The 13524-nt window shown below is 51.4% G+C and overlaps 1 protein-coding gene and 1 long non-coding RNA gene across 24 annotated transcripts in view; both read left to right on the top strand.

The window, feature by feature from the left end:
• Window positions 1-8241, top strand: part of LOC119511002 — a 28940-nt gene extending 20699 nt beyond the window's left edge. Inside the window, exons 3-5 of the long non-coding RNA XR_005212096.1 lie at window positions 3909-4024; window positions 5284-5398; window positions 6136-8241. This is a non-coding gene — a long non-coding RNA (uncharacterized LOC119511002). The remainder of the gene's footprint in view (window positions 1-3908; window positions 4025-5283; window positions 5399-6135) is intronic.
• Window positions 8242-8338: 97 nt separating this feature from the next.
• CAMK2G (calcium/calmodulin dependent protein kinase II gamma) overlaps window positions 8339-13524 on the top strand; it is a 52525-nt gene continuing 47339 nt past the window's right edge. For 6 of the 23 annotated variants that reach the window (XM_037805464.1, XM_037805445.1, XM_037805441.1 and 3 more), the window contains exons 1-2: window positions 8341-8558; window positions 9950-10044. In XM_037805464.1, coding sequence (XP_037661392.1) covers window positions 8494-8558; window positions 9950-10044 — 160 coding nt within the window. In that variant the 5' untranslated portion in view covers window positions 8341-8493. Of the gene's footprint in view, window positions 8559-9949; window positions 10045-13524 lie in introns of all 23 variants that reach the window. The other 17 variants (XM_037805449.1, XM_037805444.1, XM_037805456.1 and 14 more) reach the window with 8 other exon arrangements.

The raw sequence follows: 13524 nt of genomic DNA, 5'->3' as shown, positions 1-13524 counted from the left end.
GAGGAAGGAGATCAGAAAAGCTCTGGGGAGATGGCCTGGTACTTCCTTGCTCCCTGCACCCACCAACAACCAGACACCCTCAGACTGGCCAGGGGACACTGGGCATCCTTCTACCTCGAGAGGAGGGACTCTGTAGTGGTTCGTGAGTCTCTAAATGTGGGCAGAGGTTCTTTTCTCTGCCTCTGGCATTTATTCACTCCTCTAAAGCTGGTAGACATCCCATGGGATAATCCATGAAATGAGACCTAACTCTACAACAGAAATCATGGCAGCAACTTACCACACAAAACAATAATTTTAGCTTTCATTGCCTGCATACCTGTTAGATCATAAGACCTGGGAGGGCAGAAAAGGAGTCTTGTCTTGTTCACTGAGCTAGTCCCAGACCCTAGCAACACTGCATGGCACCCCGCAGGTGCTCGGGGAGGTGCTTGATGCACGTTTGTTGATTTGGCTAATTGAGGGGCATCTGGAAACTGCCAGCTCTATAGCTGCCATCAGAAACTTTTATTCTGGAGGTAATTCATTGCAGGCCTGGGAATCTGACGACCTATTGGAAGAAAGTGATAGGCTGTCTCTGGGACCTTGGGTTTTAGGACCGACTTGGTGTTGGAAATAACTGGCAAGGTGGGGTCAGCTGAGTAATCTGGCAGCCCTCCTGACTCTCTAAAACCAGGCCTACGCCGACCTCTAGTGGGCAAGCAGAATCACTGCCCTTTTGGAGTGGAGGCTCTCAGGACTTCAAGGTTCTCCATCCCTTGGGTCCAGAGCAGTCAAGATGCCCCACCAGGTAGATCACTGGACCATATCAGAACAGTAAGCCAGGTATCCGAAAGACAAACCCATTAAGTACAGGACACAGTGCTCTGCGGAAAGCTAAGAAGAGAGGGGAGAGGGAGATGTAAGAAGGGTAAGACAAGGGCTCTGTCTTCAAAGAACTTATGATCTAACCGAGAAGGCAAAAGTAAAATTTGATAAAAGCAAACAGCAAGCCCATAATCAGGCGCCAGATATTTCAAGGTCAATTAGAGTTTGCAGACTCAGTGCAACCTCTCTTGGCTCAGTTTCCTCATCTGTAAAATGGGGGTAATAATACTTACCTTGCAGAGTTGTTGTGAAGACTAGAATAAAATGATGGGGAAAAATATGGCATTGTTGTTGTCATTTTTATCTATGTTCATCATAAATAAAATTAGCAAACATTTAAGGAAGAGAAAGAAGTTCCCGCTAATATCACTCCCCAGAGATAATCACTGATCTAACATTAAACATCCTGAAGCATGTTTGGCATGTCTGCCAAAGCAGGACCATGCTGGGAGTGGTACAAAATCACAGGGTTGACTAGAGTTATGGAGGGTCTAGAAAGTTAAACATAGGTGTTCACATTTGATTCTGCAGGAAACAGCATTTCAATAAAGATGAGACCCCCTGAAAATCTCTGCCTTAGGAGAGGGTACTGGACTGACCACCCCATATAAACAGCACCCGTTTCACTCTTCTTTCCTTTCCCTGCTTTAATTATCTTCATTATCTTATCACCTGACCTGTTAGATATGTTTATGTTCCTTTGTTTATTGTTGTCCCTCTCACCAGAAGGTAAGCTTCCTGAGAGCTGGGGCATCATCGATTTTGTTCACTGCTGTTTCCCCAGCCCTGACACACTACCCTGAAAAAGAGTAGCTCTTCAATTAATATTTCTTAAATGAATGGATGGATAAATGAATGAAAGGGGAAGATAAAACAGAATCAGAGAAGTTTGGAGGGAGATTACAGCAGTGTCTCTGGAGGATGAGGTGGTCCTACCTAGGATGGTGGAAGGAAAATGGAAAAGAAGGCATATTTAAAGGAAGGATATTTAAAGGGAAAAAAATATCCTGCTGTTGGTTACTGATGGAACATAGGATACTAATAACAAATATGATTGATTTAGCATCAGGCATTGAGCCATGCACCTACAAATACTATCATTTCACCGTTATAACAACCCTATGATGAATGAATAAAATAACAACTTTATTTTACCAATGAGGAACCTGAAGCTCAGGGCACTTGAGTAACTCGCTCAAGGTCACACAACCAGTGAGAGGCAGAACCAGAATTCAAACCCAGCTCTGCCCTGTAAATGAGGTAAGGGATGAGTCAAAGTTGATTCCAAGATTCTGAACCCAGGTCTTTGGCAGAGTAGTTACATCACTGTCAGAGCCAAGGGAGCCGCTGGGGGGGGGGGGGGGATGGTTGAGGGGTGGCAGAGAAAATAGTTGTAATGAATAGTATTTGTTGAGCCCTTACTACTACATGCAAGACACTATTTTACCTTTCATTATTTACCATCAATAATTTTCTTCTCATAAAATCCTATGAGGCAGGTACTACTATTATCCCTATTTTGCAGATGAGAAAATGGAGGTGCTGAGAGGTTACAAAACTTGTTAGTGAGAGGTAGAGCCAGGATTTGACTTCAAGACTCTTAACCACCATGTTACACTGCCTCTCAATTTGATTAATTTGAATTTGGGTTGTGTTGAATTTGGGTAGACAGTAAGACATTCAAGTGCTAATATCCAGACAACACTCATCTGCAGCCCAGATCTGGGACTTAGGAACCTCTGGGCCTAGCCTGCCCTGGAGTCCAGAAAGTTTGAAACTGATCATTCTTGAGGCCCTCCCCTGACTGGCCTGTAAGCCCACCCATACTCAGACACTATTTACATCTAGATGGTCCCCAGTCCCCAATTTAATGACCTGTTTCTCCTATCTCCATGCTCTCTCCTCCAGCTGAACTGACCTTTCAGTTTCCCAAACACCTGCCAAGTCCTCAGGGTCCCAGGGCCTGATTCAAACTGTCTCCTCCACTAACAATGCCTCCTTACCTCCACCTCCATTTGCCAACATCCTTTGCCTCCTTACATCTCTTCTATTAGGTCTTTCCTCAGTTTCTTTAACTGATCTGATTACTTCTCCTTTAAAAGCCCTGTAGTATTTTGCTTCTACCCTCCAGGCTTTTATTGAGCAGCTACTAGGCACTAGTTTTTCTTTAGACCCTGGGGATACCAGGGTGAACACAAATGCACTCAGACTTTGCTCTCATGAGGTCTGTAGTGCCAGGAACACAGGTAAAATTACACTTGGATTGAGTGCTTTGAAGAAGGGGCAGATGGTACTGTTGGGTTGTCATTACAGGGATTTGATTTGGTCAAGAGGTTAAGGAAGGCTACTCTGAGAAGAGAGAACTGGTGGATAGTCGAGAGACGGGATAGGGGAGAAAAGAGCAGGAAAGGCAACCACTTGTGCAAGGATCCAGAGGTTGACTATGATACTAGCATTTAGTCTTATAGCATGGCTTTTTGTTGTGCTTTTCTTCTTGCTCCCAGTGAGTAAAGCTCTAAAGCCTCTTTCTGGCCCATCTTTCCCCTATAGGATTTGGGCCTGAAGCTTGCCCAGGGCAGGGAGATACTTGTTAAAATGGACTGAGCAGGAAGGTAGCCTGCCCTTGTGCCCTTGTGCCCTTGTGGACTCCCTGGGACATACAGAGTTTGGGGCCACAGTAGGAACACTAGGGTGATTGCACAGGGAAGTGCGTTTTAGCCATGAGGGCCTCCAGGTCCTGTTCTCCTACTGCTTCCCACTTACCCACCCTGCTCCGGCCACCGGCCTTCCTTCTGCCCCTTAAATACACTATGGCCTTTCGCCTCTTAGGCCTTTGCACTGCTGTTCCTTCCCCCAGCAATGCTCTTTTCCTGGATCTTTGAATCATCACCGAGTTCTCCCTTAAAAGCAGCCATGTCTGAACACCTCGGTTAAACAAACTCTCCATCCCCCTACCCTAATCACTCTCAACCCCCTGTTTATTTTCTCCATAAAACTAACTCCAGTCTAACATTACCTCTATGTTCATTGACTGCCTGCAGGAATGTAAGTTCTGCCAGGACAGGAATTTTGTCTGACTGTCCTCTTCTGCTTCCCACGTGACTGGAACATAGCAGGAGCTCCGTAGAATGAATGAATGGATGGATGTCCTCTCTGAGTAAGTTCTTGGATTCAGGACTGAGACTAAGTACAGGTTAGGTTTAAGATTCCAATGAGCACATCTGAACTGTCCCCCATGTCATGTACAAGCCCCGTTCTCTTAACTCTTTCTATTCACTGCCCTTCAGTGACATCATCTTTTCCACTTAGTAGCTATTTATCCTAGACAAGTTACTTCACCTTTCTAAACTTCAGTGTCCTCCTCTGTAAAATGGGGCCGATAGCTCTATACTCATAGGGTGGTGGTAAGGGTTAAAGGGGATAACTTACATTGAGTGCTTGATGGCCTCATCTCTAAGGTAGTGAGGGTCCCCTGAGCATTCTCTATTGTTGTGGTTTCCTGTCACTCCCAGCTCCCTGTGAACCACCCGACTGCCCACCAGGGGGCCCCACAAGCTGCTCCTCCTGCCCCGGCTGCCCCAGGTGCCCCGGCTGCCCCACTCTGGCAGGCAGTCGTGGTGGTGGTTGGGTCCTTTCTTCAGCATCTCCCTGTCGCCTCAGATGACCACTCTGTTACCCTCTCACCAGGGCTACTTCTTTACCCCCAATATTTCAGCCCCTTGCCCCCAGTACTTCATTGCACAGATATTTATTGAGAGCCTCCTATATGCCAGGCAGCAGGCTGAGGGTTGGGAATAACATGAGAAAGATCACATACTCCCCACCGAGGGGTTGCTCAGTGTTAGGGGAGGGAGGAGGGGTTGAAGAAGGCAGGGGGAGCCCTGCCCTGGACTTGGTGGGCTGTGGGAAGACAGGGATCAGAGCACCCTTTGGAAGCTTCCCTCTGGCTAGACAAATGGGAGTCCCTCTCCCTATTCCCCCTCATTCCCAATACCCCCGTTCCTCGCATTGAACATGCCTACAGCTCTCCTGAAATTCTGACTTCAGCTCTTCATCCCCAGTACCTCAGATCTTATTCCTCAGTTCCTCACACCAAATGCTGCTGCATTTATCGAATCTTCTCTCTGGTTTCAAACGCCTCATCACCGATGTAAATCTCAGCGTCTCGGAGGGAGGCCTTGTCCTCATTACCCCTAACTCCCCAACACGAGTCACAGAATCTTAGAGTGGGAGGGGACCTCAGAAGCCACTGTTCCAGTGGGTTTCAAACTTCTATTTAGCCAGGGGCTCTTTTCTTCATCAAAATCTAAGGTGGAACCCCAATATATGTGTTGGATAGACACTGAGACATGACTGTGTAATTCCTAGGGTTCTGTGGAATATGAATTGAAAACCCCTTGACTGAATTCCCTTCAGGTTTATTTTACAACATCCCCAACAAAAGGGCAACTATTGTTTCCTTCCAAGGACTTCATCCCCCTTACCTTCCAATACCTCCCTGACAACTGCCTCATTCCCTCCAGTCTGAAGAGTAAGTATTCTCCTACCCTAAACATTACATCCCCAAATTAGGGAGTTTCTCTCACTGGTGATGGCGGTGGGGGCAGCCCCCTGGCGTAATGTTCAGAGCCTTCAAAGAGAAGGATCTGCAGAGCAAGGAGGGTCCCACCCAGCGGGGCCCCTCCGGTGATTATCAGGGCATCAATTGCCTGTGTAATTCCCTGTTCCCCGCACTGTGGGCACGGCCTGAGTGCTGGTGCTGCCCAGGGGACTGGTTGCAACTGGAACAGCGCAGCCCGCCGACCCCAGGAGGTTGCCATAGATACTGATACGCAGGGAGCTGGTGAGCTCGTCACTATTTGTGTGTCTCTTCCTTCTAATTGCTATGGGGTAGCCGGAGGTTGTGTGGGTGCTGCAGCAGAGGGGATCAAGGAAGGTGTGTGTGAGTGTGTGTTTGTGTGTACACACAGAGGAGTCTATAGGCTGCTCCAAAACGTCTGTGCTGTTGAGAGAAGTAGTGAGGGAGGAAGGGAGAAGTGAGAGGGAGATAGAAGAGGAAAAAGGGGAGGATGGGTTGAGTTTCTTATGGCGTGAACTCTAACTGTCTGCCCTATTTGGATGGTTCGCAGAGTAAGAGGCAGTGCCAAGCACACAGTAGGCAATTGATAAATATTTGTGGAAAGTCAGCTAGCTTCACTTACAAAGTCCTGGTAGTCATGTTCAAGGCTTCACCCCAATATTTTTCTCATCACTCTTCCCTTTACCCAGAAAGTCAATGCAAAATGGTTGCCCTGAAATATCCAGCGTGGAATCCTTACTCCCAGCGAAGAGGTGAGGTCCTTGCTGGAACAGCAGGGTCATAGATCAGTTTTACATTTTCCCCTGGGATAGGCTCAGGGGTCTCCAGGGCAGCCCTAGTCTGGGCTTGTTCTGACCTTGCCCATCCCTCTCCACTGCACATTAATGAATATAAGGTTTTAAGGATCAGCATCTGGAGGTCAGGAACCAAGTTGCCTTGAGCACCGGCTAAGGGGACACTTTGATGAACTGGTAGGTGGCCCCCAGAGTTGTGCTTCTTGTTTTTACCCACAGCTGGGGGCAGCTGCCTCCATTTCTAGAATGCAGGTGACTAGCTGTCACTTCTGCCTTGAAGGTGGATGACAGAAACTCAAGACTTACTCTCATACACAACCTTGTTGCTCTGTCCCACACCAGGACTTGGGACCTACCTGGCTCTCACCCTGGCGCTTCGAGATAGGAAGTGGCCTTACTCCCCACCGCTTTACTTCCTGTTGCCCTGGGGAGGGGTGGGGCATGGTGCTCTGTCACCTCCACCCTTTCACTTGGCCCTCTCTGCCCTCCTCCCATGAAATCTGTGCATGCTTTTCCTCTCTGGGCTGCACTCCCTTCTATTCCCTGATTACCCCCACTGGGCAGTCTGGTTCTGGAACCAGTTCCCAGGGCTGTTGGGTAAGGAAAGGAAAGGCACCCTCCCTGGGGGTTTTGCTCCACCCACCCCCTTGGGAAGGTGGCCTTCAGCCTCTCAGCTGCCTCTCAACTCCCGGTGGGCATCCTGCCGTAATCAAGACTGAGCTGCAGCAGTTGGCATGAGCTCCACCCTGCCCAGTTGGGGCTGCCCAGTTGGGGCTGGTCCCCAAATCAGGAATCTGCCCACCCTGTTTCTCCTCCACTGAGACAGTCAGGTGCCTCTGTCCCACCACCCTGTGATGACAGGGACAAAGGAACAGGTGGCAACTCCCTCTGCCAGTGCCCCAAGGAGCCCTTTCATTCCACGGATTTATATATTGGGGGTCTGTGGCTGGCTGATTATACAATGGTGAACAAAGGAGGTGGAGGCCCTGCCCTGCTTGAGCCTACAATTTAGTGAGGAGGCAAATATTAAACAAATAATAATAGCTAACTCTCATATAATTCTGATTAGGTACTAGGTGCTACTCTAACTGCTTTACATGATTCAGTCCATTTAACGCTCACAACCCTACGAGGGTGATACTATTATTCCCAGTTTTCAGATAAGGTAACTGAGGCACAGAAAGATTAAGTGACTTGACCAAGGTCACACAGCTGGTCAGTGAATTGCCCAGAACTCCAAGCCAGGCAGTCGGACTCCAGGGTTCACGCTTTTTACTACTGTGCTCTAGGGCTCCCGCTTCTCATACCAGTAAATGTATCATTACAAAAAGTGTTAAGTGCCATAAAAGTATGGGGTGTTCTGCAAGAAAATGGGGATATTTTCTCCTTCTTTCCACTTGCCCTTTTAGCCTGGATGCACAAATCCTTTTCTAATATTTTCCACTTCATCCCTTTCACTATTAGCTTGAAAGAGAACATCCTCTCATTTCTAAGGTTGGAGTGCAGGGAGGCACAGTTTCACCTGCATCCTTGTACCCCCTCTTCCCGTGGTCTCCCTGATCAAACTGTGCCTAAAGCATTTCTTCCAATAATGGCCCTGATGCTTGCTCAAGTCTAGACCGTCATCTCCCCGAGGGAAGGCTGCTGGAAGGTGACTCTGCACCGGCTGGGGGTATGCGGGGTGGTGGTGGTGACTCCTGAGTGTGCAGGCTGACATAGGTTTTTTGACCTTGGCCCTCTCTGCACATCATGTGAGCCGGGCTGGGGGCTTAGGACCCCGTGTGTTGGGTCCCTCAAGGAGCTCGGTGGTCCAGCCCCCTACACCTCATCCAACACACACACATCCTCGCGCGCACCTTCCCGAGCCCATGCAGGGTACTCCCGGGGACGAGCCCACAGGTCGCAAACCTTTCAACTTCCTATGCTGGGGTGGCCTGGGGCTGGGACACCCCCTCCCCGCGGCTCCCGTGCGCTCCCGGCTCTGCCAGGGCGGCACCCGAGGCGGGGCGGGGCCGGCAGCGGGAGGCCCCTCCCCGGGGGCGGTCCGGGGGCCAGGCGGAGAGGGGGGCGGTGGGGCTGGGGGCGGGGCAGGCGGGCGCGGGGGTGTCCCTCCCTCCCTCGCTCTCCCCGGTAAAGTCTCGCGGTGCTGCCGGGCTCAGCCCCGTCTCCTCCTCTTGCTCCCTCGGCCGGGCGGCGGTGACTGTGCACCGACGTCGGCGCGGGCTGTACTGCCGCGTCCGCCCGCCCGCCAGCATGGCCACCACCGCCACCTGCACCCGCTTCACCGACGACTACCAGCTCTTCGAGGAGCTCGGCAAGTACGGCCCGCCCGCCGCCTGCCGCGGCCCCCGACCCTGCCCCAGCCGCCCGGGCACTATGCGGCTCCTCGCCCCGCCCCCCCGGCCCTGCACCGGCCGCTGCAGCGCCCCCTTGGCCCGCCCCACCCCCAGCCTTTCCCGCCTGCTGCCTCCGGGGCGCCCTGTCCCCCAGTCCCCTGTTCCGCAGCCCCCTCCGCGCCCTGCAGCAGCTGCCCGGACTGCTGCACCCCGCGCTGCCTCGGGGACTGCAGCCCCCTGACCGCTCCTGGGCGTCCTCCAGCCCCGCCCCTCCCGCACCCTTCAGGCGCTCCCCCTCCGGGACCCGGCCTGCTCATCGTCCCCTCCTCACCCTCTCAGGAGCTCACTCTGTCCTCTGTCCCCATGTCCCACGCGCCTGGCACTCAAGACCCTTCCCAGCCCTGCAGTTCCAACCCCGCTGCGGTGCCCGGGTGTGTATGTGTGGGGGTGTTTGGAGCCCGGCCCCGCCCCCCCCCCGCTAGTGCTGCTTCCAGGATCCCAGCCCCGCTACTGGGCAGTGCTGCAGCACCCCCGTTCCCTCCCCCCGTCCCTGCAGTGGTCCCAGGAGCCGCGCGCCGCAGCCGCAGCATCCCCCTCCCCTCTGCACTGAGCTGGCCGCTGCAGCAGCCCGGGCCCCCCCACCCCCACCCGCAGCTTCAAGCCCGGCCACTGCAGCCCCCGCCCTGCCCGCTCCCCTAGACGCTTCCAGAGCTGGAGAGTGACACTTCCATCTGGGGGCACGGGGCGTAGGGGAAAATATCTTGGGGAAGGGGAGCTGTTGACGTCTGAGACCCATATCTGTATCCCTTTTCCCTGCTGTCAGTTGAGCCAGGATGCAGTTGGGTGAAGCCCGGTGCGGGGGATTTGAGCCTCACTTTTCTTCACCTTCCCATGGATGACGGAGATTTCGCTCTCTGGGAATTATACCCTCTTATCTCTCCTTCCCCTGCCCTCAACTCTTGCTGCCCAGAGAAGTGCAGGGTCCCTCTGTTCCCTTGTCTCTCCTGGTTGTCTTGGTCGGGACTGCAGGGCTATCAGGGAGATGCAGCAGGTGTGTGTTTTAAGCATCGCCCACCCCCTCCCTGCGCAAAGCCTGCTCTGGGGCTGCTGCTTTGCCCCAGGCTGGAGGAGAGGGTGGGGGTTGGGTGGCACTTCACTCCACGTTTGTTCGGTGTCGTGAGTGACCACGTCCTCCTGCCTTATGTTGGACGATGGTGATCGTGACGCAGGTGTGTGTGTGTGTGTGTGTGTGTGTGTGTGTGTAATTTTGACTAAAGGTTTGAGGACGGGAGCCTCACTGTCCTCAGACTTGAAGTGTATGTTTGTCACTCTGCCCTGCTCTGTGTCCCAGTTCTTTCCCCTTCTCCCTCCAGGGGTGCTTTCTCTGTGGTCCGCAGGTGTGTGAAGAAAACCTCCACGCAGGAGTATGCAGCAAAAATCATCAATACCAAGAAGTTGTCTGCTCGGGGTGAGTGTCCCTCCCCCCTTCTTGGCCTCTTCCTGGGGGAGGTCACCTAGGGCCTTTGTTTTTTCTGAAGATGCACCAGGAGGTAGGGGTTTTGTGTTTTAGCACTTGGAGAAGAGTTGGAATTTCAGGGTGGGTGGACTTTGAAGCCAGATGAAGAGTGGCTTTGGGAGCTGGAAGTGCTCAGACAGACCCAGGACCACGTAAGAGATGTAGGTGGTCACAGGGAGGAGTGGTCCTTGAAGGCTCCAGGGAATTTGATGGGAGGTGGGGAATACGGAGGGTGGTGGTGACACAGAATGGAGAGTTCTTAATTTGGGGTACTTGGAGCCTCCCCCTGTGGGGCAGTGGTAGCCACTCCAGGCCCATCCAATCACTGTGTCCCAGTGGTGGCTTAGGATGGAGATGCAGTAAATGAGCAACTCTGGAAACCCAGCTTCCCCCTGCCCACCAGGCGGCAGAACAGACTCCCAAGGGAAGGGAATCTGTAAACATCAGGGCAGGCTGTTACTGATGAGGGCTCCTTGGGAACAAATCCTGCCAGATGAACTTGATTGTTTTTTTGATCAAATTACAAAGTTGGTGGTGCAGCAGCAGATGCTGTCTGTCCTGGGTGGAGGGTGATGCCTCCTGGCCTGGAGCCCCCCATGGCTTCGTCTGGCTAGGAGCAGCACTGCCTTGGAGTCTGAGGAGCGTGCAAGGCCCTGGCCTTGGAACCTGACTTGTGAGATCCTCCTGAGTACCTGAGGCCAGGAGGGTTGGGTCCTGGCTTTCACACCTAGAAAGTACACTCCCTGAACCTTGTATTGGGTGCTTGCCAAACTCACCTCATCTGATAGGTGTAGATGCAGCAATGAGCAAAGTGCTCTGTGAACAGGTCGGGTGAGTAAGGAGGTATGTGACGGGTCGGGTCATTGAGGGCTGCAGGGTGTAGCTGGGGGACAAATATTATGGGATTCAGAGAAAGGAATTAGGGCTGGGCAATGGGAAGCCATAAATACATCAGGAGCCAGGATAAATGCCTGAAGAGGACGTGGCTGTGGCCTGTGTTGAGATGGGAATCTCTGGCATAGGAAATGTAGTAAGATGCCCCCAAGCACTCAGAGAAACGATGAAATTCCTCAGAGCTGACAGTGGGCTTCTGTCCTCTTGGTGGCTCTTCTGGGACCTGTTCAGCAGGCTGCATCTGCCACTAGGCTGGGAGGGTCTCTCTCCGTTCCCCTGAGCAGAGCTTCCCTTCCTGTCTCCCACCCCGGTCGCTTGCTGTTCACATACATTGGCTGTAAAGTTGACTTGTTTGTTTTCTTTCTCTCTGGGTACCTTGAGATGAGGCAATGGTTGCCATAGAGATATGTGGGTGGTCAGATGCTATCCTCCCCCCTGGTAGCTGGGGGGCAATGTGGGCTGGGCTCTGTGGCAGATATCCTCTGGCCACGGACGGAGGGTGCAGGCAGGCATGGTGGTTTGGGAAGGGATACCTCCCCAGGCCTGCACAGCAGAATCCCGGTCATCAGAAATGTGGCCGGTATCTGGTTTGTCCAGTCAATGATGCAGTGCTGTGCTTTCCTCATCTAATCAGTGTCCTCTGATCCACGGGTGAGGGATGGAGAGACAGCTGGGAGCTAAATGGTGGGAAGTGAGGATAACCTGTTCTGGGGACTGTGAAGCGGCCAGCCTTGGGCTTTTACTTTTCTGCTCCTTCCCTGACACCTGAATTTCCCTTTTCCATCTTTACCCTCTTCCTACCTTCCCCGGTCTCTCCCAGTAGTCATCTTTCTCTCCCTGTCTAAATTGGACCAGGTTTGATTTCTCTTTGATTTTGTTCCTAAAGAAGAGGACCCTTGTGTAAGATCATATGCTCCAGACAGTAACTCCCCATCTCTTGAGATGATTATACCAAGACTGGGACTCCTTTGTGTGGCTTGTGCGCCAGGTTACTTTGGGATGGAGGCCTGGTTCTGGCTGATAGGCAAAGATGCCAGGAAGAGGGGTCGGGAATCTGTAAGTACCAGTTGTGGTGGGATGGTGGAGGGCATTGTCATGGAGATTGAGCAAGTGGGGGCTGTGCTGTAGGTGTGGGCATGGGGTTGATGTGAGCTCCTCCAGAGGGTTGGGCCTGGGTACCCACTGGGCTGGTGCCCATGGGGTTAGGGAGTGCAGGCCATGGCTTCCCTGCAGCCTCTCAGTTTACGCTGTATATTTTATAAAGGAGCAGTGGCTGGGGCTGGGTTTCACTGGTCGCTGTCTGTCTGTGTAGGGCTCCGCAGGTGTTGGATTTCTGTGTCTGGGAATGTGGTGGGCCCACCAGGGTCATCGATGAGGAAGCAGCTTGCTGTGTTTGCTGAGTTCCCTTGCCTGTTTTCTTTCTCGTTTGTGATTCTCTGTACTGCTGGCCCGAAGAAAAGAAAGAGGGTCTTGAGCTGCTTCTCCTTGGCATTGATGGTGAGGTGGCCAGGAGGCAGGGGTGTCAGATCTGGATGGGAAGGCCTTCTCCTGGTCTGTTACCTATTGTCCTTGTCTTCTTAGAGGCCCCATCCCGGTAGGTGGGTTCACATGGATGTACACTGAGCACGGTCTTTGTCTGCAGGCCTGTGTGCATAAGCTCACTGAAAGTCACATAACGTCACTCTGTTTGCCTCATAAAAGCAATAGGTGTGGACTTGGGGCTCTTCACCGAGCCCGTGGTACCACACTTAGCTCCCTTAGGCCAGAGGAAGCGTTTAAAATAGGCTTGGATGCAGGAGCTAGTGGGCCAGGTGATGGCAATGATAAGTCGTTATTTTAAGATTTAAGAGCACTCCCTCCAAGGAGCCTGAGCCCTTATGTCTTTTTTTATTTTTAAATCTTCATATTCCCTTCTTATCTTTATTCATATGCACACAGATTTTCACCTCGTGGAGCATAAAATTTTATATCCTGCTTTCTTTGCTTATATCCAAAGTGCTTTCCCATATTGCTATAGTTGAAGGGCAAATGGTCCTTTCACTCTTCCATTAGTTTAGGATTTATCCTTGAAACAACCAGGATTATAAGAAACCTCTGCACTTGGAACAGTTCTCTGGATTCCTGTTTTTTTCCCTATGATGGATATTAAAGTAATACCCTTTGCCTTACCAAGATGCTACCAGAAACAGTGAAATCTGTTTCAGCTCTTGCCTTATTTACTTATTTATTTTTATACAATTATTTTTAATTGTTGTAAAATATACATAACATAAAAAACATTTTAACCATTTTAAGTGGACAAATCTCTGACATTAAATACATTGGCAACACTGTACTTTCACCACTATTTCCAGACTATTTCATCATCCCAAACCAAATTCATACTCATTTAAGCAATAACTCCCCATTCCCTCTACCCCAGTAACTACTATTCTGCTTTTGTCTCTATGAATTTACTTATTCTAAGCATTTCATAGAAGAGAAATCATGTAATATTTGTCCTTTTTCATCCAGTTTATTTTACTGAACATGATGTTT

Source organism: Choloepus didactylus, chromosome 15, assembly GCF_015220235.1.
Source record: "Choloepus didactylus isolate mChoDid1 chromosome 15, mChoDid1.pri, whole genome shotgun sequence".
NCBI classification, from domain to species: domain Eukaryota; kingdom Metazoa; phylum Chordata; class Mammalia; order Pilosa; family Megalonychidae; genus Choloepus; species Choloepus didactylus.
Note: the sequence above shows the minus strand (reverse complement) of the source record. Positions and strands in the feature narration are given on the sequence as shown.